The sequence below is a fragment of the Rana temporaria genome, chromosome 10 (assembly GCF_905171775.1).
Source record: "Rana temporaria chromosome 10, aRanTem1.1, whole genome shotgun sequence".
Taxonomy (NCBI): domain Eukaryota; kingdom Metazoa; phylum Chordata; class Amphibia; order Anura; family Ranidae; genus Rana; species Rana temporaria.
The window spans coordinates 134,933,181-134,961,146 of record NC_053498.1 but is presented as its reverse complement, the minus strand read 5'-3'; the positions used below and the strand labels follow the sequence as shown (position 1 = coordinate 134,961,146).

General features: G+C 46.1%; 1 protein-coding gene across 2 annotated transcripts in view; it reads right to left on the bottom strand.

Annotated features, from left to right (window-relative positions):
• MASP2 (MBL associated serine protease 2) overlaps window positions 1–8,266 on the bottom strand; it is an 84,476-nt gene extending 76,210 nt beyond the window's left edge. For both annotated transcript variants that reach the window (XM_040326342.1, XM_040326343.1), the window contains exon 1: window positions 8,133–8,266. In XM_040326342.1, coding sequence (XP_040182276.1) covers window positions 8,133–8,137 — 5 coding nt within the window. In that variant the 5' untranslated portion in view covers window positions 8,138–8,266. The remainder of the gene's footprint in view (window positions 1–8,132) is intronic.
• Between the last annotated feature and the right edge of the window lie 19,700 nt (window positions 8,267–27,966).

Sequence of the window (27,966 nt, the reverse complement as noted above, 5' to 3'; positions counted from 1 at the left end):
GAATTATGTTGTTTTTGTCAGATTAGATGCAAGTCGTACTTAGCGGCGTTATTTTTATCCCTCTAAAGCTGTAGCGCCCATCCCTACCTGGCCCCATCTGACCTCATTCCAAGTCCTTTATTCAAATCCACTGATTAATGTTACCTGTGTACATTGGCAGAGCTCTTCTCAGCGTTTTAACTGAAATGAACAGACTGGCAAGGCTCTGGAGGTTTGGAGCAGACCTGAGATCAGAATGGAGCTGAACCGGGGTGCACATTCTGCAGCTGCCTCTATCAGCACTACTTTACACATGAATGAACATCGGCCATTATGCAATTAGATTTATTGTAACAAAAACAAAAGTATATTTTATGGCTCACTTCATTTTTTTTTCCTTTTGGTATTACGCAATAATGAACAATGCTTGAATTGCATCCTAATCCACTAAAGCAGTGGTCTCGAAACTGCGGCCCGGGGCCCAGATAGGGTGACCACATTTCCAAACTGCCATTCAGGGACACCCCCCCTTCCTAAAAATCAGCTTGTGCTGTAACGATTCACAGCCCCCCCCCCCCCCCCAAAAAGGCCGCCGCATTGTTGGCATTGTTATGCCCCATTGTTGGCATCAGTGGACGAAAATAGTGCTGCAAGGACCAGATAAAAGCAAGCAAAGGGCCACATCTGGGCCTGGGGTGACCAAGTGTCCCTGATTGCCCGGGACAGTCCCGCATTTTGCAGGTCTGTCCCGGGCACCTTCATACCAGGACAATACAGTGTCCCAGAATAAAACTGACACAGCCACACCCCAAAGATGATCTGATGCCCCCAAAAACTTTTTTGAATTAAAAAATAAGACAACAATACATTTTGCCCATTTTTTTTATATATTGTGAAAGATAATGTTACGCCGAGTAAAATGATACCCAACATGTCATGCTTAAAAATTGCGCCCACTCATGGCATGACGTCAAACTTTTACCCTTAAAAATCTTGATAGGCGATGTTTAAAAAATTCTACAGGTTGCATTTTTTGAGTTACAGAGGAGATCTAGAATTATTGCTCTCACTCTAACGATCACGGCGATACCTCACTTGTGTGGTTTGAACACAGTTTTCATATGCGGGCGCTACTCGCGTATGCGTTCGCTTCTGTGCGCGAGCCCGCATATGAAAACTGTGTTCAAACCACACAAGTGAGGTATCGCCGTGATCGTTAGAGTGAGAGCAATAATTCTAGATCTCCTCTGTAACTCAAAAAATGCAACCTGTAGAATTTTTTAAATGTAAACATCCCTTGTAATAGAAAAAAGCATGACAGGTCCTCTTAAATATGAGATCTGGGGTCAAAAAGACCTCAGATCTTATATTTAGACTTTAATGCAAAAAAAAGAAAAAAAAATTGAAACTGTTTTGACGTCACTTCCGCCCAGCAGAGCTATGGGGATGGGTGAAGGACTTTTTTCCCTCACTCGCAACCCCAGTCAGCTGCTGAACGGACCCGATCGCCTCCGCCGCTACCGACTGCTCCGGTAAGCGGCGGAGGGCGCGGGAGAGCGGCGGGAGGGGGGGCCCTCTTCAGCCACCGATAACGGTGATCTCGCTGCGAATCCGCCGTGGAGACCGCCGTTATCGTGTACAGCACCGCCCACTGAAGAGATGGATATCTCGGTTGTGGCAGCAGCTGCTGCCGTTACCGAGATAGCCATCTTTAAAAAGATGACGTCTTTTTGACATGGGGCGGTGGTCAAGAGGTTAAATTCTACAGCTTCCATATTTCAGCATGTTTGTCTAGTGTACTATGTAATCTAGCTGTTGAGTACACATTGCATGACTCCTAAAATTTACATTACACAAGAACTCCAGTCCAGGTAAAGTTAAATTCCAGGAATTCAGCTATTTTGTAAAAAAAAAATGCAGACATACCATGAGTTAATTCTAACGAGGTGTCTGCTGCCTAGTAGACTTGTCTCTGTTATTCACATCTAACAGGTTTATTGTGTTCCAGGATGATAACTTCCAAAACTCAGAAACTGCTGCTCACTGTGGTCTCAGTTCGTTCAAGAGCAAAGTCCATTAAACTGTCCACCATTCTCTTTCTGCCCATTCACAGAAGCCTTTGTATCATGTGAATTTATTCACAAAATACAAAGGCTTCTGTGAATAGGCAGCACAGTAGAACGAAGGGCATAGCTGCTCTGTGTGCTTCTCTCTACTCGCAGACCCAAGTGTATCCTCCAGGAATACAATAAATCTGGCACATGTAAGTAATACAGATAAGTTCTGGTGGTGACATGCACCTAATTGGACTTAATGGATCACCAGCTGGGAACTGAAACAACAAACCATATGAACATAATCGCCAGCACACCACGGATCGTATAAAACAGGGGTCTCCAAACGTTCTGAACAAAGGGCCAGTTTACTGTCCTTCAGACTTAAGGGGGGCCAGCGGGAGTAGAAAACTTTGCTGGCATCAGTGGGAGAAAAACGTGCCCCATCTTTGGTATTAGGGTGAGGAATAGTGCCCCATTGTTGGTGTCGGTGGGAGAAATTGCACTCCATTTTTGGTGTCAGAGGGCAGAATAGTGTCTCATATCAGTGGGATGAAGTGTGCCCCGAGGGCCGGATAAGGGCAGGCAAAGGGCCCCCCGGGCCGCAGTTTGGAGACCTCTGGTATAAAACGTCCAAAAGTTTTAATGCAGTGAAAACATTACAAGGATTGCAATCCTTGTGATGTTTTCACTGCATTAAAACTTTTGGACGTTTTTTATTCAAAATTGCTATAGGAGGAGGTGCTGCTGGATCCAATAGTAGTGGTGCAGGCACCCATCCACACATTGGGGACAACACCTTGAGCGATCCTCACAACCTCCCAGGTCTACTTTGACCAACACAGAAATTGTGTCCTAGGATTTCCATGGGCATCTGGATAACCACCTGTCTGTATACCAATCAGCAGGGCTTGGACCTTACCCTAGCTCCATACATTCTTCTGGGAGTGTTCCCTATGAAGCTACTACGATTTACCTTCTCGTGCATTTAATCTATGCACATGAACAACTTTGGGGAGACCTACACCTACCTTATCAGCGAATGCCAAATCTCGCATAACACCCACTCCTGAAGCCCCTGATGATGGTTTGATAAGAACCAGAAACACGTCGGGTATTATCTACCATTTGGAGAGTGTATTTGATGTTACAGTTCTTTTGTTGTGTATTGTATTGTGTTATGTTTTTTCTTTTTGCCACTCAGCACACGCTTTAATATTTTTTGGCGATTCCATATGGCTATGGAATATGCTTTTTATGTTTTTATGTACTTAGGTGCTCTATGTGCGTTCTGAGCCAATGTCAACAGGTTCACTTTGTCCGAATAAAATATATATTTTTTATACTTATACTGTGGTTTGGCCTTTAAAGTCCCATCTGGGGGGTATCTCTCTTTTTCCTTTATTCAAAATTGACGCTCTTTTTTTGTTTATAGCGCAAAAAAAACAAAAAAAAACGCAGAGATAATCAAATACTACCAAAAGAAAGCTCTACTTGTGGGGAAAAAGGGACGTAAATTTTGTTTGGGAGCCACGTCGCACGACCACGCAATTGTCAGTTAAAGCGACGCAGTGCCGAAAGCTGAAATTTCGCCCCTGGGCAGGATAGGGGTATATGTGCCAAGTAAGCAAGTGGTTAACATGTGCATCTTGTGAAATAACGAAATAAAACCATCAAGTACTTTACATAATAATGGTCAGTAAATGGACAGTTCCGTACAGACACCCCCTGATACTTTGTGCCTGCGCCGCCCCCCTCCACCTAGTCCTTGTGGTGTCAGCAGAGGAAAGTGTTGAAAGCCTCTAGGTCATCAAAGGAGCCAAGCATTACTTCTGGTTCAGATCACGGGAACAAAACTCATTATTATGTACATTTCCTGAAACTGCGGAATTATGTTGTTTTTGTCAGATTAGATGCAAGTCGTACTTAGCGGCGTTATTTTTATCCCTCTAAAGCTGTAGCGCCCATCCCTACCTGGCCCCATCTGACCTCATTCCAAGTCCTTTATTCAAATCCACTGATTAATGTTACCTGTGTACATTGGCAGAGCTCTTCTCAGCGTTTTAACTGAAATGAACAGACTGGCAAGGCTCTGGAGGTTTGGAGCAGACCTGAGATCAGAATGGAGCTGAACCGGGGTGCACATTCTGCAGCTGCCTCTATCAGCACTACTTTACACATGAATGAACATCGGCCATTATGCAATTAGATTTATTGTAACAAAAACAAAAGTATATTTTATGGCTCACTTCATTTTTTTTTCCTTTTGGTATTACGCAATAATGAACAATGCTTGAATTGCATCCTAATCCACTAAAGCAGTGGTCTCGAAACTGCGGCCCGGGGCCCAGATAGGGTGACCACATTTCCAAACTGCCATTCAGGGACACCCCCCCTTCCTAAAAATCAGCTTGTGCTGTAACGATTCACAGCCCCCCCCCCCCCCCAAAAAGGCCGCCGCATTGTTGGCATTGTTATGCCCCATTGTTGGCATCAGTGGACGAAAATAGTGCTGCAAGGACCAGATAAAAGCAAGCAAAGGGCCACATCTGGGCCTGGGGTGACCAAGTGTCCCTGATTGCCCGGGACAGTCCCGCATTTTGCAGGTCTGTCCCGGGCACCTTCATACCAGGACAATACAGTGTCCCAGAATAAAACTGACACAGCCACACCCCAAAGATGATCTGATGCCCCCAAAAATAGGGTGACCAGACATTCCCGGTTTCCAGGGACAGTCCCCGGATTAAGGACACTGTCCTTGGACCAAATCTGTCCCCGTATTGTATTTGAACAGGGGCTGGGGCAATTTCAAAGACAGTGGGGCAGATCCACAGAGCGAGTACGCCGGCGTACTTTCAAATTTCCTGCGTCGTATCTTTGGTTTGAATCCTCAAACCAAGATACGACGGCATCTGGGTTTGATCTGACAGGCGTATGGCTTCGTACGCCTTCGGATCTTAGATGCAATTCTTCGGCATCCGCTGGATGGAGTTCTCGTCGTTTTCCGTGTCGAGTATGCAAATTAGCTATTTCCGACGATCCACGAACGTACGCGCGGCCGTCGCATTCTCTTACGTCGTCTCTAGTCGGCTTTTTCCGGCGTATAGTTAAAGCTGGTGTTTTGCGGCGTATAGTTAGACTTGCCATGTTAAGTATGCCCGTCGTTCCCGCGTTTCATTTGAATTTTTTTTTTTTGTGTAAGTTGTCCGTGAATCGGGATGGACGTAATTCACGTCTATGTTAAAAAAAATTACGTCCTTGCGAAGTCATTTAGCGCAATGCACGGCGGGAAATTTAGGGACGGCGCATGCACAGTTCATTCGGCGCGGGGATGCGCTTCATTTAAATGAAACATGCCCCCTAATCGCCGATTTGAATTACGCCGCCAGAGATAGACTACGCCGCCGTAACTTACGGCGCAAAATCTTTAAGGATTCGAACTAAAGCCAGGTAAGGTACGGCGGCGTAACGTATCTCTGATACGCTGCGCGGGTGCAGATCTCTGTGGATCTGCCCCAGTCAGTGCAGAATTAGCAAAAAAAATCTGAATTACACACCCCTGCTCCGCTGCTTCTACTAGCTTAGTATTTTATTTTTTCCCATTATCTGTGCCCCTTTCTAATGATCATATGCTGGTCGGAGAGGAGGGAATATTTCTTCAGTTTCGGGTGCATGCACACCCATCGCTACTTGCATGTTCTTCTGCCTTGGCTAAAGTCCCGGCCAGCCGCCTGCCTGCTTATCTCCTTGCCTTCCCTAGCAGAGTGATCTTCCACCACTAGTAGTAGCCCCGGGCCCAGACAGTAAGGCCCGGTACACACGAACAAACATGTACGGTGAAAGCGGTCCGTCGGACCGTTTTCATCCGTACATGTCTGCCAGAGGGCTTCTGTACGATGGTTGTACACACCATCGTACAGAAGTCCGCGCGTAAACAATACGCGGGGCGTGTCCGCGTCGTCGCCGCGACGATGACGCGGCGATGACGCGGAGACGTGGGCGGGCCTGCCATTTAAAGGCTTCCACGCATGCGTCGAAGTCATTCGACGCATGCGAGGGACGGCGGGCGCCTGGACATGTACGGTAGGTCTGTACTGACGACCGTACATGTCCGAGCGGGCAGGATTCCAGCGGACGGTTTTAAAACACGTCCAGGAATATTTGCCCGCTGGGAAAAGGCCCGGCGGGCAAATGTTTGCTGGAATTCGGCCCGCTCGCGCCCACACACGACCGAACATGTATGCTGAAACTGGCCCGCGGACCAGTTTCAGCATACATGTTTGGTCGTGTGTACGGGGCCTAAGACTTGACAGGCTGTGAGGTGGGTGGTGGCGGCGATTGGGTGACCACGTGTCCTGGATTGCCCGGGACAGTCCTGCATTTTGCAGGTCTGTCCCTGGCACCTGCATTCCAGGACAATACAGTGTCAAACACATGATCCGCTGCTGTCTCCGTCCCTTGAATCTTGGCTTGTGTCTTGGACTTACCTTTGCCTGCCTTCTGAACCAGATCCGTATCTGCATTTCTGACTTGTCTCCGGTTGATTCCTGTTTCCGGCTGCAGCCCCACTGAAGCTACTGTCATCTGCTGCTACTACCTGCAAGCACCGCTTCTCCGCTGGCACCGGTACCGCCTTGTGCTTCTGCCTCCTGTTTCAACCTCAGGGGTCGCATCTATTGAAAATATGGGGCTAGATTCAGATACAATTGTGTATCTATGTGCCGGCGTAACGTATATCGTAAATTAGGGTGCAAGTTCCGCATTCAGAAAGAACTTGCGCCCTTAGTTACGGCGGCGTAACGTATTTGGTCCGGCGTAAGCCCGTCTAATTCAAATGGGGATGATGTGGGCGTGTTTTAGGTATATTAACTGTGACCCCGCGTATTTGACGTTTTTTACGAACGGCGCATGCGCCGTTCCTGAAAAAATATCAGTGTGCATGCTTAAATTACGCCGCAAATCGTCAATGCTTTAGACGTGAACGTAACTTACGTACAGCCCTATTCGCGAACGACTTACTCAAACAACATAAAATTTAAAAAACTTGACGCGGGAACGACGTCCATACTTAAAGCTGGAGTTCATCCGAAATTTTTTTTTTAACATTAGATTGAGGCTCATTTTGTCTAGGGGAATCAGCTAGTTTTTTTAAAAATTAAGCAGTACTTACCGTTTTAGAGAGCGATCTTCTCCGCCGCTTCCGGGTATGGTCTTCGAGACTGGGCGTTCCTATTTGATTGACAGTCTTCCGAAAGGCTTCCGACGGTCGCATACATCGCTTCACGAGTAGCCGAAAGAAGCGAACGTCGGTTCGCCTCTATACGGCGCCTGCGCACCGACGTTCGGATACTTTCGGAAAATCGTGACGCAATAGATGCGACCATCGGAAGCCTGTCGGAAGACTGTCAATCAAATAGGAACGCCCAGTCCCGCAGCCCATACCCGGAAGCGGCGGAGAAGATCGCTCTCTAAAACGGTAAGTACTGCTTCGTTTTTAAAAAAACACCCGATTCCCCTTCACAAAATGAGCCTCAATCTAATGTTAAAAATTTACATTTCCGGGTGAACCTCCACTACAACATTAGCTACGCCCCATATAGCAGGGGTAACTTTACGCCGGAAAAAAGCCTAACTTAAACGACGTAAAAAAATGCGCCGGCCGGACGTATGTTTCTGAATCGGCGTAAATACCTAATTAGCATATTCCTTGCGTAAATATACGGAAGCGCCACCTAGCGGCCAGCGTAAATATGCAGCCTAAGATACGACGGTGTAAGACACTTACGCCGGTCGGATCTTAGGGAAATCTATGCGTAACTGATTCTATGAATCAGTCGCATAGATACGACGGCCCGCACTCAGAGATACGACGGTGTATCCGGAGATACACCGGTGTATCTCCTTTCTGAATCTGGCCCCTGAAGTCTGCCATTGCTGACTTCGACTTCTGAAACTGCCAGTTGCCTGGCTGGCTTACTGATCCGATAGCTTCAGTACCTTGAGGCCCTGATCTAGAGCAGGTAAGAATGTGGTCACTCATCACAGCCTGTGTATTCCTTCCAGTACAGGTTTCTTATAAGGTTGTGGAAATCAACTCACCTCATGTTGTCTGTTCTCTGTTTTTGCTCCTCTGTTTTCTGCTGCCTTTGGCTCTTTGCTTTTACTCTACCTTTGGTCAGTGTCACAATCTCAGGAGGCCAGTGACCTTTATTTGGAATAGGGCTTACTATGTTTACCTGCATGCCTGTAGCGTCAAATCCGAGAAGTGTGTGCACTTTCACACTTTCATGAATTCCAGTTTATAAAAAGGTAGTTACATAGTTACTCAGGTTAAAAAAAACACACACGTACAAAATAATATAAAAAAAGTCTATTTAGTTCAACTAATAAAAACATTTTTTTTTAAAACCTCCACATATAGAACCCTATACCAGTGTTCCTCAATTCCAGTTCTCAAGGTGCCCCAACAGGTTATGTTTTCAGGATTTTCATTATTTTACTGTTTATGTTTTATCTGACATTTTTTGCTGCAGCAGCACTTTTTCAATTGCTGATTTCAATATTGTTTGGAATTGATCTGCAATAGATATCATTTATTAATTCCAAACCCAATTAGACTTGCGCAGTACTTTTCCACTACATTTTGGTAAAATTAGGTGCCTTGGCCTATATTCGGGCCGGCTTATACTCAAGTATATACGGTGTTAAGACCTGCAGTGGTTATGGAACTGCGGTCTTCTTTCCATCCCTCAATCGCCGAGAATAAGTGATTATCGCTACCATAGGAGGTAGAGGGATAGTGGAGATGAATGCAGTTTCCAGGATGATTCTTCCCAATGGTTAGAATATTCCCCCAAACATGAGCCGAGACTTCATGAAGGGTGTACCAGGCATAGAACATCTTTATTGAGAAGGCAGGCTCTTATATACACCAAAAAGAATACTTGCAGTAATCAAATGGACAATGACACACTCCACCCACAACAGCATACAATGGTTTACTAACGAGCCCCCCTCAATACAGACATTCTGTCTCCGAGATAATCTACATGAGCCAAAAGTCAGACATCTGACCTTTAGACTGTGCCACCTCACAATTCACATTTATTGTCAATAGAAATTCACACAATACAGTGTCCATTAGCATAACACAATGAAAGGTTTTTAGGAGCCATCCTAAGGTTCATTTACATCCCCGTAGCAGACAACATTACCACAGCAAGCTTTTATAGTACACCCGCCCTCTCTCTTCCTGGGAGATATTGGGATCAGTTAAGGAATAAACCAATTATCTCCAGGCAGAGAGCACACAATTTTCCCAAAAGTTGGAACACCCATTTCCACACAAGGTATCCCTACAATTACATACCCCCTGATAGCCCCGATCTGGGGGACCAACATATCCAAATTTCACCCAGATCGGTCCGGAGGTTCATAAAACAAAACCGAACCTATGAGAAAATACAGAATAAAGTCTATTTTCTTCACATACGGTCATTGTTCTTTTTCTTGCATGTTTTTTTAACCACTTCTTTTTGCTGGAGGTGCCATAAGAAAAACTTTTGACACCCCTTGAAATACTTTCATCTCTATTGCTTGAGGCTGATGATAGTTAATCTGGTATAGTGGTAATATCCCCCTGGAGATGCTGCCGATGGAGGCTGCAAACAACTAGGGTGCGGTCTGTAACACATTTCATCAAAATACCATCACACATCTTTGTATATGCACAAAGGGCATTCAGACTCAGGAATGTCAGGTGATTTAATTTCTATGTCAAATGTTTCTTTGTAAAGAGGGAACATCACATTTCCACATAAGAATCACTGTTGTATTTTGATGGTGAATGCCTTGAATAAAGCGGCAAATGTTTCCTCTGATTTTATCAGTATATACTTGGAAAAGCAATCCACAGCTTTAAAAAAAAACTAAACAAGGTCATTGAGAATTATAATATATGCCGTGAGAGCATTCAATGGTCAAATGATAATATTCCTCTTTCAATTTCCTAAGAAAGAACCTTCTCCCCCTCTAGTATTGCGTCACCAAAAAATAGAAAGGCAACTGTATGTCATATGTCTTGTATCCACGGACTTTGAGGATCAGGCAAATAGGACAAATGTCCAACATACTGTTAGGTAAATTCACAAAGAGTTAGGCCGGCTTATCTACAGATAAGCCGACCTAACTCTGAATCTAAGCCGGCCTATGTTTAAGTGTATTCTCAAACAGAGATACACTTAAACATACCTAAGATAGGCTGGCTTGCGCCATTCTATCTTAGGTTGCAATGTTTCTTTTGGCCGCTAGATGGCGCTGCCACTGCGGCCGGCCTAGATTATGTAAATTAGGGGATACGCCGATTCCCGACGATTTACGAGCGTACGCCGGGCCTACATCGTCGAGTTACGTTGTTTCCGTACGCGATAGGCCGCCTAAAGTTATTCCACCTATGAGGTGGAATAACAATGTTAAGTATGGCCGCCGTTCCCGCCGCAAGGTTCGAATTTTTTACGTCGTTTGCGCAAGTCGTCCGCGAATCGGGATTTACGTCGTTTACGTACGCGTCAAAATCAATAGGCCCGTATGGCCTACTTAGTCGCAATGCGCACTGGGAAATGTAGTCGCCCGGCGCATGCGCAGTGTATAAAACGTCAAAAACGTGAGGTCAAGCCTCATTTCAATACTACACGCCCCCCTCCCAGTCATTTGAATTAGGCGCGCTTACGCCCGCTCGTTTTAGGCTACGCCGCCGAAAATTTGAAGGTAAGTGGTTTGAGAACCACTTCTAACCTAAATAATTTTCGGCGGTGTAGCCTAAAAAGAGTAGGCTAGGCCGTCCTAATTTTAGGCGCCCGTACATGAATCTACCCATGTATATCCACAGCAAAAATAGTCTAGCACTAGGGGTGCAACGGATCAAAAAACTCATGGTTCGGATCGTTCCTTGGATCAGAGTCACGGATCGGATCATTTTTCGGATCAGAAAAAAAAAATATGTTTATTAACACTTTTATATTATTTTAAAATATATAAAATCAACTTAAAGTGCACAAGGCAGTCAGGGAAGGCAGGAAAGCTCACCAATGATGGGGCATAGTTCCTCACCCTGACACGAGTGATGGGGCATTATTCCTTCAAAAGACACAAACAATTGGGGCATAATTTCTTCCACTAATACCAATGATGGGGCAAAATTCCTCATTGTACTGACCACAGACCATGTGTCATTTTTTTTTTATACTTCCACTGACTGCCAAGCCTGAGACATTTTTCACGAATACTGGGACATTTTCTGCTCCTACTGGCCACAGTTCAGACCCCATAAAGTCTGAGGGACAGTAAATCGGGCCTTTATTCAAAACGTTTGGAGACCACCTGTTCTAAAGCAAACAAGCAACTTCAATTTAATCATTAAGCCCCAGGTAGGACTGTGATTTAATTCTGTAGATCCCCTTGCTTTCTTGTTTTTTTATATTTATTTATAGTTATAAACACCACCTCTGCCATTTTGATGTATCATATACAGCCCCTAAAATCACAGCTGTCCAATTAGGCCTCCATGTTTGAAAAGAGCATTTTGGGCTATTGAAGAATGTAGATTACCAGATGTTATGTTACAGACGTGATCAGAGACCGCCGACGCTATGGGTGGCACCAGTGTGAAAGAGGTCTGAAGCCTTGTACACACGATCAGTCCATCCGATGAAAACGGTCTGAAGGACAGTTGTCTTAGGTTAACTGATGAAGCTGACTAATGGTCCGTCACGCGTACACACCATAGGTTAAATAACCGATCGTGTCAGAACACGGTGACGTAAAACACAACGACGTGCTGAAAAAAACGAAGTTCAATGCTTCCAAGCATGCGTCGACTTTATTCTGAGCATGCGTGGATTTGCATACTAACGATCGGTTTTGACCTATCGGTTAGCAATCCATCGGTTAAATTTTAAAGCAAGTTTGCTTTTTTTTAACCAAAGGTTAAATAACCTATGGGGCCCACACACGATCGGTTTTGACCGATGAAAACGGTCTGTCAGACCGTTCTCATTGGTTTAACAGATCGTGTGTACGCGGCCTTACACTCCACATCATGGTAAACCTCGATTTGGCCTTCAACAAGGGCTCACTAGCAACCTGACATAGAAAATAAGAAAAAAATGATAGCGCTCAGGATATAGATAAGATGCCGTGCAGGTGATTAAAATAATAAAAACTATAATAAAATAAAAACTGGATTTCTAAAAAAGTGGGAAGATAAATTCAATATGAAAAGTTCACAGGTAAGAATGATAAGTCCAATCAATTGCAAAAGAGATGGTGAATCTTAATATGATGGTAATGGTGGGTCTTGGATAACAAGGCATTAAGGGCCAGCTCTTCTCAGGAGTGAAGCCAACTCAGAACATCAACATGGAAGATGACATAGAAAATAAAGTGGTTATAAAATTTGTGATTATCATAAAAATCAAATAAAAAGCAAGTTGATCTCTATAGACTAACATCACGTGTCTCTCGGGGACTTCATATTTCAATAAATTTAGCCTATTTTCTCTAGAAAAAGGCAAAGGAAATGTTTTTTTTCCACAATGTATATTATTGTAAATGTTGAAATATTAGTTTATTGGGATCTCTTTTTTTTTTTTAAAAGATCCAACATGGCACTTGAGTTTTTCCTTGTTTAGGTTTCCATTTTGCTTTTAAGGCTCCATGTACACAGAACGTTTTTACAACTGCTCCTAAATGATTAAACTTCACAGATAGTAACCCACATCCGTTTTGCCGCGTTTACATGCCGCGTTTTTTTTTTTTAAATGGACAAAATCAAAAAACGCCTTTAAGCGAAACGCGGCTAAACGCGGGTTACCGCGTTTAGTCGCGTTTGGCGTCGGAAACGTGGAAATATTCTGCGTCTGAACCCATTTTTTTGCCTCCTTTAAAGAAATGCTGTTAAATGCAACTGCCTAAAAACGGCAATAAACGAGACTGTGATCATAGGATAACATTGAATGAGTTCAGGAACAGTTGAAAAAAGCATCCAACTGCCTCTGAACGTACGTTTAGCAGCGTCCCGTGTACATGGGGCCTAATTGTGGCGTGCTAACAGAAATGTGGAGTGAAAAGTGTGGTTCGTCTTTTCAAATTTTTTGATCTTTTGCAAATAATAACAATAATGCAACAACTTTTTGCATATGCCATTTTTTGTCATTTTTGGTATATTTACTTTTATGGTTCTAGAATTTCTCTCCTTTTTCTATTTCCAGCTTGCGTTCCAGTAGGGAACAGACAGTTGTGAAGCATGTGACGGTGATGTGGACAGCCAACAACAAATACGTGACATTTGAAATGGTTTCATTAACCTTTTTTAAAGCGATTGATGCTCATTATTTTTGCTGCTGCCACTTCAATTGGGAAAGTTGACAATCAGGGAAACAAAACAGGTCACTGTGGACACAGTGTTCATTCCAGCCACAATTCCACAATTCCCCTTGCTTGTTTGGAAAGCATTGCATATTGCCATAACCAGGATCATCGGAATTAGGTGGGCAATTCAAAATGAAACCCCTAAAATTTCTGCATCATGATCCCCATTCCAATGTAGAGTCCCATCTGCAACTGGACTGGTGATATACATTTTTCACAGATACTTTTGCTATTTTTTTTGTTGATGAACCTAGGGCAGTATTTTTATTCATTTCTTTTAGGTACTTATATAGTGCTGCCAATTTACGCATCGCTTTACATATGTATTATACATTCACATTAGTCCCTGCCTGCTAGGAGCTTACAATATAAGGTCCCTAACTCACATTCCTACATACACGTACAAGGGTCAACTTAGACGGGAGACAATTAACCCACCAGCATGTCTTCGGAGTGTGGGAGGCACAGGGAGAACATGCAAACTCCAAGCAGGTGTCACAAAGGTCACGTCTACCCCAATGCAGGTGGTCAGACACTATAGGTAGAAACTGTGTGCTTCACCTATAGCAGCCCCCTTTCCCTTTCCCTTAACCGCTTAACGACCGCCGCATGTATATGTACGTCCACAGAATGGCACGTACAGGCAGATGGGCGTACATGTACGTCCCTGCCTTTCCGCGGGTCGAGGGTCTGATCGGGACCCCCCCCCCGGTAAATGCGGCGGTCAGAAATCGTCGGGGAGCGATCCGGGACTTCGTTTCTAGCCGCCCCCTCGCGATCGCTCCCCGGAGCTGAAGAACGGGGAGAGCCGTATGTAAACACGGCTTCCCCGTGCTTCACTGTGGCGGCTGCATCGATCGTGTGACACGATCGATGACGTCAGTCCTACAGCCACACCCCCCTACAGTTGTAAACACACACTAGGTGAAACATAACTCCTTCGGCGCCCCCTGTGGTTAACTCCCAAATTGCAACTGTCATTTTCACAATAAACAATGCAATATAAATGCACTTTTTGCTGTAAAAATGACAATGGTCCCAAAAATGTGTCAAAATTGTCCCAAGTGTCCTCCATAATGTCGCAGTCATGAAAAAAATCGCTGATCACCGCCATTAGTAGTAAAAAATAAAAAATAAATAAAAATGCAATAAAACTATCCCCTATTTTGTAAACGCTAAAAATGTTGCGCAAACCAACCGATAAACGCTTATTGCGATTTTTTTTACCAAAAATAGGTAGAAGAATACGTATCGGTCTAAACTGAGGAAAAAAAAAATTATATATGTTTTTGGGGGATATTTATTATAGCAAAAAGTAAAAAATATTGAATTTTTTTCAAAATTGTCGCTCTATTTTTGTTTATAGCGCAAAAAATAAAAACCGCAGATACCACTAAAAGAAAGCTCTATTTGTGGGGAAAAAAGGACGCCAATTTTGTTTGGGAGCCACGTCGCACGACCGTGCAATTGTCAGTTAAAGCGATGCAGTGCCGAATCGCAAAACCTGGCCTGGGCATTTAGCTGCCTAAAGGTCCGGGGCTTAAGTGGGTAAGGCTTACCGTTACTTGGTTGCCTCCGGGACACAATGCTATAGTGCCTGGCCACTACACCAGGGCAGCCGTGAACAGAGCAAACAACAGGCTACTTGCAGTTTAGCAGACAGATAGCGTGGTTTTATGACAGTCCAGGTAAAAGGCAGGCTGAGTTCAGGGAGTAATCCAATATCCGATCTGGGTCTTACTCAGGGAGATCCAACAGCGAAGCGGGGCAGACAAACGGGAGGCTTTGTCAGGAACAATGCAGGTAACTCTGTCTCTATCACAAGCAAGAGATAGAGTGTTCATTTTCCTATAATAGGTGACTGACCATCAATCACCTTGCAGGTGAACACAGACAGGGAGAATGCAACAGTCAACACCCGGATGCTGGAATGAGAAGCAGGAGCACTAAGTGATCCTGACAGCAGGTAGGGCTGTGGTTGGGATTTGAGCCAATGACCCCAGTGCTGTGAGGCGGAGGTGCTAACCAATTAGCCACTGAGCTGTGTATTTGTCTGGGTGATGTACCTAGGGCAATATATGTAGTTATATGACTTTTCCACTGAATACATCATGTTCTGTTGATTATTTCTCAATATAACATTACGATATCAAGTCTGTGGATGCAAGACATATGATGATGATTTTTCTGTTTTTGGTGACCCCACACTAGAGGGGGTGAAATTTCACACTAGAAGAAAACTGTCAACAAAAAATGTAGCTTGGCGCTGCTTCCACACATTAAACCACTTACGGTATGCTAAATAATATATATATATATATATATATATATATATATATATATATATATATATATAGGCCTAGTGCGTTTACTAGAAAAATAAATAGCTCATTAGTGCAGATAAAGTGTCGGTGTAGATAATTCTTGTGAAAATCCAATGTGCCACTCCGTGCTCCCCTCCTGGATTCCCCACTCAGCAACAGTATGAATCAAAACAGCATGGTATATATCTTTAACCAGTGGATGAATGTAGCTCCTTCCTTCACAAGTTGTAATATGCAATCCAATGAAGAGAGAAGTATCCATAGCATAATACGGTTTACTTTATTTAACGTTTAAAAGCAAATACACTTACAAAAGTAGAAAAATTTGAGCATGCTTGTAGTCTGGGATCACTGCCGTGGCGTGCGTTCCATCTATCGGATTTACGTTCCTATCTCGTCTCCGCTTGACACGTTTCGCCCCTCCCACTGGGCATCTTTAGAAGCTGGGGGCACTCGTGACTGGTACTTTCTTATACGTGATATACGTAAAAAAGGGACCAGTCACAAGTGCCCCCAGCTTCTAAAGATGCCCAGTGGGAGGGGCGAAACGTGTCAAGCGGAGACGAGATAGGAACACGTTTTCGCCCCTCCCACTGGGCATCTTTAGAAGCTGGGGGCACTCGTGACTGGTTCTTTCTTATACGCTATTCTCCTCCTACACCCAAATCTTCCCACTCCTTTCTACTACGTTACTTCCTGTTACAGTAAGTGCACATAACACATAGGCATAGTGCGGGTACACTTATCAATTCATTGTCATTTAACTATACCTTCCCTAATGGTGGAATGCTCCCATTGCATCTGTTATTATTTTCAGTGACCTTCTTTGCTGTTTCCCTCAAGATTTATATAATGGATCAAAGCCTTTGAAAACCTGTGGAACTCTTTTCCCAAGTATACAGTGTATATTGATAAAATCAAAGAAATCATATGTTACTTTCTTCAAGGCATTCACAAACAAAATACACTCACTCACTTATGTGAACTTCAACAGAAGATTCCTATGTGGAAATGTGTGACGTTTTCTCTCTACAAAGAGGCATTTGAATTATGAATTAAATCAACTGACATTCCTTTGTGGGTCCTTCGTGCAGGGGCGGACTGACCATTGGGGCACTGCCCGAGGGCCCCATGCCACTAGGGGACCCCATCAGGGTTGCCAGGCTCAGTAAAACCAGGGACAGTATGTAAAAATCTGTGGGTTTTTTTACATCTGTCCCTGATATGTCCAAAACCGACATGCTTTTGATGTGAAAATCCCGAGATTTTAGCTGCCCCGTCCCTGTACTGCCTCCTGGCTTGGTGGCCATCTGTAAGCCCGGGGGCCCCATAATCTTCTATTGCCCGGGGCCCCGTGAGTTGTCAGTCCGCCCCTGCCTTCCTGCATACACAAAGACATTTGGAGAACGTCGTCATTTTTACTGCACTAAAAGAGACTTGAAGAGCATCTAAACAAAAAAGGCAACTGCACCAATTTCTAACTAGTTTTAAAAGAAGGTGCACATAGAAGACATGGGTGCCCAAGAGCCCAGGGCCAGTGGGGGAGCCCCATGAAAGGCTCCTGGTACCAAGGCCGGATCAGAGTTGCCAACCGTCGTACAGGCTTCCCTTGTTGATGTTTACGACAGTTTACATTGGGAAATCTCACCTGCTGCACACCATGTCAAATTATTTGTTGCTAGGACCGCTTAGTGTCCTAGCAACCAATTAAGTGCTTGGATGGGCTCTGCATCAGAGAAAGAGGATGTAACTTCCGCCTCTGTCTAGACCTGCTCCGCCTCGCTCTCGCCTTCAGACTTGGGAGGGGGACCACCGGGAGGACACTAGTGAGGAGAGGTTCAGTGTATGGCAGCCAGGGAGTGAGTGTATGGGGGTGAAAGGCTGCCGCCTGCGGTCTGCTTTATTTTGTGTGTGACTGTGGGGACACTGAGGAATTCTCAGTCCCCCACAGAGGTCACTACAAGTCCCAGCATAGCAGGCCGCTCTGACAGAACAGAAGGCGGAGCCTGGGAAGAAGGAGATCTCTCAGCACTGAGGTTCCTGTGTCAGAAGTCAAAGCTAGGGGCAGGAATTTGAGGAATTGTTGCGATGAGGGGAGATTTATGCTCGGCTAATTTCAAGGCGTGGGAATTTATTTAAATTTTTTGTAAGAGAATTGGTGTAAAGAGGGGTTTGGACAGAATTTTTATACCGGAAAGGGGAACATGATAAGGAGTATTTGAGCTCAGAGGGAGGATTTGTGCTGTGGGGGGTAAGAGAATTTGTGTAAGCAGGAGGGGTTTTGACAGTGTATAAATATATGTACAACACCTGGGATGTATATATATATGCTCTACACACTGTAACATTAACTGACTAGCCTGCCTGCCTGCCCTATCTACCTGCAAAAAATGACACTCTCTCTGTTCTCTGTTAACTGCCGCAACACACTACACAAGGCCGCCCTGCAGGCGGCCTTGTATAGTGTGGGGCGTGTACTAAACCCCCTGAGCCATAATTGGCCAAAGCCACCCTGGCATTGGCCAAAAATGGCTCTCCGTTTTTTTGCGCGCTGTGATTGGCCAAGCATGCGGGTCATAGTGCATGCTTGGCCAATCATCAGCGCGCAATGCTGCAGTGAATTATGAGCCGTGGCGCGTCACTCGAATTTGGCGCGAACGACCCGTTTTGTTCGTATTTCGACGAACGATCGAACATACGATGTTCGAGTCGAACATACGTTTGACTCGAACACGAAGCTCATCCCTATTGGCCAGATCAAGAACACTCTCCAGGAGGTAGGTGTATGTGTATCAAAGTCAACAATCAAGAGAAGACTTCACCAGAGTGAATGCAGAGGGTTCACCACAAGATGTAAACCATTGGTGAGCCTCAAAAACAGGAAGGCCAGATTAGAGTTTGCCAAACAACATCTAAAAAAGCCTTCACAGTCCTGGAACAACATCCTATGGACAGATGAGACCAAAAGATCAACTTGTACCAGAGTGATGGGAAGAGAAGAGTATGGAGAAGGAAAGGATCATGATCCAAAGCATACCACCCCATCAGATCAAGAACTGTCAAGGTCTGGAGTCAGGCTCAGAGGCCAGTAGCTATAGCAGCAGAGCAGATATTCACACAGGTCACCCTGGCTGATGATACGGGTTCACCTGGGGTGCGGGGTCTAAGCACTAACCGGTATTCACCAGAGCTCCTGATGGTGGAGATGGGCTTTGCTGCGTGTTAGTGCCACGTCGCAGTCCTCAGGATGGCCCCACCAGGAGGTGAGCAAGCCGGGGTCCGGAAGCAGATATAACAGTTAGGCCTCGTACACACGACCGAACATGTCTGCTGAAACTGGTCCGTCGGACCAGTTTCCGCGGACATGTTCGTTCGTGTGTACGGCCGACCGTACAATTTTCCGGCGGATCGGATAGGTTTCCAGCGGACAAATGTTTCTTAGCATGCTAAGAAACATGTCCGCTGGAAGCCTGTCCGTCGGACATGTTCGGTTGTCTGTACGACTCACCGGACATGTCCGCTTGGCCGAAAGCCCTCGCATGCGTCAAAGTGATTCGACGCATGAGTGGAAGCATTGACCTACCAGGGTCGCGCACGTTGCCGCGTCATCGACGCGGCAACGGCGCGGCCACGTCACCGCGTATCCTGTCCGCCCGGATTTCGGTTTGATGGTGTGTACAACCATCAGACCGAAATCTCCGAGCGGACATGTCCGGTGTTTTCATCGGACATGTCCCCTTGTGTGTACGAGGCCTTAGGGATCAAGCAGAAGCGTAGTCGGGGAATGAGCCAAAAGTCGGTAACAAATAGTTGCAGGTTGGGATTCAGCAAAAGCATAGTCGGGGGACGAGCCAAATGTCGGCAGCAAGAGAGACAAGAGCAAGATATTGGCTGGTGAAGGAACAATATTCTGGCAACCAGGAAGTGCAGGGACATGGCTTTTATAGGAAGTTCATGGGAGGAGCAAAGGGTTCAAGGCAAACAAGATTCAAGACAAGATCATTCAAGGAACTATCCAAGGAACTGTCCAAGGAGCTGTCCTGCATTCCAGGTGGCTCAGCAAGCAGAGTCACCACCAGACACACCAGAGGCCCCAGGTTCAAGCTCAGGTCCTAACAAGAACACTGGTGGTGGTAGTGTCATGGTGTGGGCATGTATGGCTGCCAATGGAACTGGTTGTCTTGTATTTATTGATGATGTGACTGCTGACAAAAGCAGCAGGATGAATTCTGAAGTGTTTCGGGAAATATTATTATCGGCTCATATTCAGCCAAATGCTTCAGAACTCATTGTACGGTGCTTCACAGTGCAGATGGACAATGACCCGAAGCATACTGCGAAAGCAACCAAAGAGTTTTTTAAGGGGAAGAAGTGGAATGTTATGCAATGGCCAAGTCAATCACCTGACCTGAATCCAATTGAGCATGCATTAGACTTGCTGAAGACAAAACTGAAGGCAAAATGCCCCAAGAACAAGCAGGAACTGAAGACAGTTGCAGTAGAGGCCTGGCAGAGCATCACCAGGGATGAAACCCAGCGTCTGGTGATGTCCATGTGTTCCACACTTCAGGCCATGGGCGTCCGCTCCATAGGGCAAGGGGGGTCAATTGTGAAGTGAATGGATAGGCTGCATTCTCAGTGATGTCACCAGTCTCTAGTGAATGGATAGGCTGCATTCTCAGTGATGTCACCAGTCTCTAGTGAATGGATAGGCTGCATTCTCAGTGATGTCACCAGTCTCTGGTGAATTGATAGGCTGTATTCTTTGTATTCTTAGTGATGTCACCAGTCTCTAGTGAATGGATAGGCTGCATTCTCAGTGATGTCACTAGTCTCTAACGAATGGATAGGCTGGATTCTCAGTGATGTCACTAGCAGTGGTGGCTGGTGCTCCATTTTTTGTGGTGTGATGGGGAGGAGGCAGCATACAATACACTCTACACCACCCCCCCCCCCCCCGGTTAGTCAGATCAACCGCACCGAACCCCCCTATAGTACAGCATGCCCCTATTGTCCCCTGTACCTCATGTTTTCGCACCCTTCTGCTTGGAAGCTCCTGCTTCCTTCTTCTTCTGTTTGTCTGCCCCTCGTGGTGTCCGCTATGGAAGAACGTCGGCGCCATGTTGGCAGTCCGGGGCATCTCCATCACCCCTCTTGGATCGGGTCATTGCCGCTGTAGATCTGGGTGGGTGACCTGCCGGTAGATGCGGGGGACTCTGAGGAGTGTGTAGAGCGATCAGGGCACAGGAGAGGCGAGGCAGTAAGCAGGGAAGAGTGTGCGGATCATCCACAGGAGCTCAGAGAAGTTGGTCTTTCCACATGCCACACTCGGCTACATCCCCCCCCCCCCAATACAATTGTTTCTCCTCTCCTCTCGCTTCCTAGGAGGAGAATCAGGAAGACAATAGCGATAATTATTTATTCCTTATTGTCACACAACTGGGTGGGCTCATGGTGCAGTGCTCTGCACCCCAAGCCTGCCCCCTTTTGAAGCCAATTAGAGCCTCAGGCAAAAAAATGTCATCCGCCTCTAAGAAATTGAAAGCCTAGATTCTCAGTGATGTCACCTATCTCTAAGCAATGGATAGGCTGCATTCTCAGTGAATCATTAGGCTTCATTCTTGGTTAGGGTTAGGGTTTCCCATTGAAGAATATGGCTAGGACTCAGGAATTGGAACAGGGACCTTAGGGTTAGGGTTTCCCATTGAAGAATATGGCTAGGACTTAGGAATTGGAACAGGGACTTCCCCCAAAGGTCAAAGGTCAGAAGGCGGGTTCCCAGAGGTCAAACGTCACAGGGCGTGGCTAACCCACCCCACCAAAGTGTACCGCCTACCCCAACTAAGTCGGGGAATGAACAAGTCGGGGAAAGCGTCTTGGGATGTCACTAGCCTATAGCGAATGTCACTAGTGAATAGACGGGCTGCTTAAAGCGGGAGTTCACCCAATTCCTTTTTTTTTTCTATTTTCCCCTTAGCTTCATGCTCGTTTTGTCTAGGGGAATCGGCTATTTGTTTTAAAATATGATCAGTACCCGTTTTCGAGATGCATCTTCTCCGTCGCTTCCGGGTATGGGTCTTCGGGAGCGGGCGTTCCTTCTTGATTGACAGTTTTCCGAGAGGCTTCCGACGGTCGCATCCATCGCGTCACTCGTAGCCGAAAGAAGCCGAACGTCGGTGCGGCTCTATACTGCGCCTGCGCACCGACGTTTGGCTTCTTTCGGAAAATCGTGACGCAATGGATGCGACCGTCGGAAGCCTCTCGGAAGACTGTCAATCAAGAAGGAACGCCCAGTCCCGCAGCCCATACCCGGAAGCGGCGGAGAAGATGTATCTCGTAAACGGGTAAGTACTGATCATATTTTAAAACAAATAGCCGATTCCCCTAGACCAAACGAGCAGGAATCTAAGGGGAAAATGTGTAAGCTATGGGTGAACCTCCGCTTTAATAATAACAAATGCTGGCTAAGCACATAAGATGTCATAACGCTGTGTGTTTTAATACTAGGAAAGTAAATGTGACTGGGCGTCATAATTGTATTACTTATCAGTCTACCATCTTAGCACATTTGCTGAAGTGCACTGCAAAAATGATTGTCAGCTTCTAGTGTGAGCGTACGACATGCATATCTTGGTTTAGTCCTGGTTTGGCTCCGTATTCATCTGCTGTAGCTGTTGAAGCTTGTCCTAATCTCACAGAACAACGAGCAGATCACAAAACTAATATCACCTTGATGCCCAGCATATAGACACTAATTGGTTCTGTGGTTATTAATCAGTCTCTTGACTGCCCTAAACGGTTGGCAGCCTGGGGTTAAATTTGGCTTTTCTGTGCACAATATTTAATTGTAATGGCAATTTACAGCCATGGACAAAGGGGAAATAAGGGGCAGCATTCCCAACGGCGGGTAAAACAGATTATAGCTGGCATTGCAGTCATAACAAAAATTTAATGACAGAGCACAAAACATGTGGAGTGAGGTCTAGTTGCTTTTAAAATGAATATATATATATATAAATACACCGATCATCCATAATATTAAGATCATTGACAAGTAAGGGGAATAACATTGATTATCCCATTACAATGGCATCTGAAAGTCATTGGGATATATTAGGCATCAAGTAAACATATTGGCCCGGATTCACAAAGCACTTACGCCGACGTATCTCGAAGATACGCCGCGTAAGTCTATCTATGCGCCGTCGTATCTGTGCGCCGTGCCCACAATCTGTGATACGCCTGAAAATAGGCTTCCTACGACCGACGTAACTTGCCTACGCCGTAGTATCATGGGCGCATATTTACGCTGGGCGCACTTGCCGCTCCCATTGATTTTGATATACGCGGTTTGCGTAAGTCGTACATCCGGCGTAAAGTTATTCCACATATAGGAGGCGCAACTCATGCAAAGGTATGGACCAGGGAACAGAGCCGTCGTATTTTACGTCGTTTACGTAGTACGTGAATATGAACGTAGGTTACGTTCACATAGGCAGTGATTCGACGTATCTTCGGCTGATGTTTCGACGTGATTCTGCGCATGCGCACTGGGATGCGGCCACGGGATGGCGCATGCGCCGTTCATTTTAAGTACTTCTATGGCGCTTGGCCCATCATTTGCATGGGGTCATGCCTCATTAGCATGGCTCACGCCCACTTCCACCTACGACGGCTTATGCCGAGGGAACCTAGCGCAGTTTGGGAGGCAAGTGCTTTGAGAATTCGGTGCTTGCCTCTCTGAACGACGTCGGCGTAGCGTATATTGGATACGCTACGCCGGCATAAATATGCACCAATGTATGTGAATCCGGGCCTTTGTATGTGAAGTTAATGTGTTAAAAGCAGAAAAAATGGGCATCACGGTTGGTTGTGTATGGCGTTGCATAGTTGCAGACTGGTCAGGGTGCCCATGCTGACCCCGTGTCCACAGGTGTGAACAATGTGAGCATCAGAACTGGAACTCAGAGCAATGGAAGAAGGTGGCCTGGTCTGATGAATCCCATTTTCTTTACATCACATGGATGGTCATGTGAGAGCGTCACTTACCTATAGAAGAGATGGCACCAGGATGCAGTATGGGAAGAAGGCATGCTTTGGGCAATGTTATGTTATGCTTTGGGCAATGTTCTGCTGGGAAGCCTTGATTTCGTGCCATTCACGTGGATGTTTCCTTGACATGCACCACCTACCTAAACATTGTTGCTGACCAAGTACACCCCATTATGAAAATTATATTCCCTGATAGCAGTGGCCTTTTTTAACAGGATAATGCGCCCTGCCACACTGCAAAAATGGTTTGAGAAACACAAATTTAAGGCCTCTTCCACACGAGGCGGACTCCGTCGCTACGGAGTCCACCAGATCCCGCCGGCTCAGCGGGAGATCTCTCCGCTGAGCCGGCGGATGACAAGTCCCTCTCTGCTCACTGAGCGGGGAGGGCCTTGTGCAGTTTTCTGCTCTGGTAAAACCGGTCAGGAAGTGAGAGAAATAGGTGGATTCAGAAAGATCTAGGCTGACGTATCAGTAGATACGCCAGCCTAAGTCTGAATGTGCGCCCGCGCTAATTTAAGCGTATTCTGGTAACCAGATACGCTTAAATTAGGCTCAGATACGAGCGGCGTAAGTGTCTTACACCCTCGTATCCTAAAGTGTAATTTTTAGGCTGACCGCTAGGTGGCGCTTCCATTGCGGTTGGCGTAGAATATTTAAATCACTAGATACGCCTATTCACGAACGTACGCGCGGCCGACGCAGTACAGATACGCCGTTTACGTAACGCATTATCAGGCCTATAGTTATTCCATCAAATAGCTGGAATAGTAATGTTAAGTATGGCCGCCGTTCCCGCGTCGAAATTTGAAAATTTTACATCGTTTGCGTAAGTCGTCCGTGAATAGGGATTTACATCATTTACGTCCACGTCAAAATCAATTGGACCGTGCGGCGTACTTAGCCGCAATGCACACTGGGATATGTAGGCGGACGGCCCATGCGCCGTTCCAAAAAAACGTCAATCACGTCAGGTCAACCCAAATTGGCATAAAACACGCCCCCTCAGCCTATTTTGAATTAGGCGCACTTACGCCCGCCGCATTTACGCATCGCCGCCGTAACTTAGCAGGCAAGTACTTTGTGAATCAGGTACTTGCCTCGCTAACTTACGGCGGCGTAGTGTAAATGCCATACTCTACGCCGCCGCAACTATGCGCTCGCCATCCTGAATCTAGCTAAAAATCAAAAAAAAAACGGAATTTATTTATTTTCCTTAAGAAAGGGTAGAACCTTTGCCAGATTGTGTCTCTGCAGATTTGTCCTTGAAAAATATTGGACAAACCTAAACAATCCATTCAATTAGTATTGTAGTAGTTGCACTTTAAAGCCGTCTTTACTTGGCCTGCCTTTGTTTTTTTGGGGGAAAAAAAGGAATCCCAATTGCTGTCAATGTATTGGAAGGGGCACAGCGTAGTCAGACTGCATGTCTAGTCATAACACTGCTGTCTCCATTATCTCACTCAAATATCTTCAATTCTGATATTATTCTGAAATGTATAGCTGTAGATGTAATTCACAGTTGGGATTTTTTTTTTTTGTTCCTTCATATATAGAAGACCATTTATCCCAGGCAGATGATAGCTGTACCACTCAGACCTGTAATTTCACTTCATCTTCTAGATAATAACTCCATAATAATCCCGATTCCACAATTCTTCACAAAATCATCTTGCCTGCAGCTTTCCTGTACTCACTGGACATACAGAGGCAGTGGTAGGGGTCGTTTGCGGGATAATTGAATCTTGTTAGGTGACCTGATCTCCCTGAGTGCCCATGCCAGAAGCCGAAAAGACTTGGCTGTGATGCTATTCCATTGTTTAATCATACTGGTGGTGGCCTTTTAATCAATGAGACCTTAAGGCCCCTTTCACACTGGGGCGGGAGCCGCGGTGGCGGTATAGCGCCGCAAAAAATAGCGGCGCTATACAGTCGGATTTGCCCGCTGGATTCGGCTGCTAGCGGTGTGGTATTAACCCCCGCTAGCGGCCGATAAAGGGTTAATACCGCCCGCAATGCGCCTCTGCAGAGGCGCATTACGGGCGGTATTGCCGCGGTTTCACATTGTTTTAAATAGGAAAGGAGCGGTGAAAGAGCGGTATACACGCCGCTCCTCTCACCGTTCCAAAGATGCTGCTGGCAGGAGATTTTTTTCTCTCCCGCCAGCGCATCGCCTCAGTGTGAAAGCCCTCGGGCTTTCACATTGAGTATGCAGTGCAGGAGTTTTTACACTTTTTTTTAAAATTGTTTTTTTTTGGATCACTTTTATTCCTATTACAAGGAATGTAAACATCCCTTGTAATAGGAATCAGTGTGACAGGTACTCTTTATGGAGATACGTGGGGTCAGTAAGACCTCACATCTCTCCTCCAGGCTTACAAGCATGAAATCGGTGAAAAAAAAAATCACTGATCACATGCCGACAGCCGCGATTGCGGCTTTGTTTACATTTGGGTACCGGGCGTGACGTCATAACGTCACGCCCGGGCCTCTGACGGTCATAGAGATGACTGGTGACCATCTGGTCACCAGTCATCTCTATGCTTTCCAGGCAGCACCGACCGATTCGCTCTCCTGGCCCCAGATGTCACGGGAGAGCCCGGAGAAGCACCGGATGGTGGCGGGAGGGGGGACGTCCCCTCCCGCTGCCTATAAGAACGATCAAGCGGCGGAAGCGCCGCTTTGATCAGTCTTAGGCCTCGTACAGACGGACGGACTGTATGCTGAAAACGGTCCGCCGGACCGTTTTCAGCGGTCATGTCCGCCCGGAGATTTCTGTCTGATGGTTGTACACACCATCAGACAGAAATCCGCGTGTAAACAATACGCAGGGACGTGGCCGCGCCGTCGCCGCGATGATGACGCGGCGACGTGGGCGACCCTGGAAGTTCAAAGCTTCCACGCATGCGTCGAATCACTTCGACGCATGCGAGTTATGGCGGCCGATCGGACATGTCCGGTGAGTCTGTACAGACGACCGAACATGTCCGACGGACAGGCTTCCAGCGGACATGTTTCTTAGCATGCTAAGAAACATTTGTCCGCTGCAAAACGGTCGACTGGACAAATGTCCGCTGGAAACCTGTCCGGTTGGGCGTACACACGACCGAACATGTCTGCTGAAACTGGTCCGTGGACCAGTTTCAGCAGACATGTTCGGTCGTGTGTACAAGGCCTTATCGTGCACAGAATCGGCGTCTGAAGACGGCGATATCTGAATGATGCCTGTAGCTGCAGGCGTCATTCAGATATCACCGCACAAAGTCGAGGACGTCATATGATGTCCTCCGGTGGACAAGTGGTTAATGTACACACAGCACCCCCATATTGACAGAAAAACACAGAATTAATTCTAAGCGGTATGTGTGGAGAAAACCAGGCACTGCTCATCACCTGTCCAATACAGTCTCAACAGTGAAGCATGGTGGTGGCAGCATCATGCTGTGGGGGTGTTTTTCAGCTGCAGGGACCTAAATGGTTGTACACCCTCCAGGCAAGTGTACAGTAGGTTACATTTATCAAGGGAAAGAAAGAAAGCTTCTCATAGTGCAGTTTGAAACTTTATTCACTTTGCAATAAAAATAATTACACTTACAATGTTGCAGATCAATAAAGGCCCATAAAACAAGCAGGGACGCTGTTCATGCTCCACCAGGAAGAATGGCGGAAGTAACGTGTCACGTGCACCCGGCCTGTGGACATTTTAACCCCTTCATGCAGACCATACACAAATATGCAGCCTCGGCTTGAAGGGGTCTACAGTTTTTTTAGATCCGCCAGTTGGCTTTCTTGGGATAACAACCGATGCGGCTAAGAAGGTACAGTATTTATCGGCGTATACCGCGCACATTTTTCCCCTTAAAATAAGAGGAAAATCGTGGGTGCCCGATATACGCCGATACCCGCTTCCCGCGCTCAGTTTGAATGCCTGCGCCGACATATACCAAGTGCAGTACACTCGGCTACATTCGGCCAGCCTCGGCTTCGCTCGTGCTCACGCATAAACTTCACAGAGCGTGAGCACGAGCGAAGCTGAGCCTGGCCGAATGTAGCCGCGTGTACTGCACAACGGTATATGTCGGCGCAGGCATTCAAACTGAGCGCGGGAAGCGGCGATTCGACGGGTAACA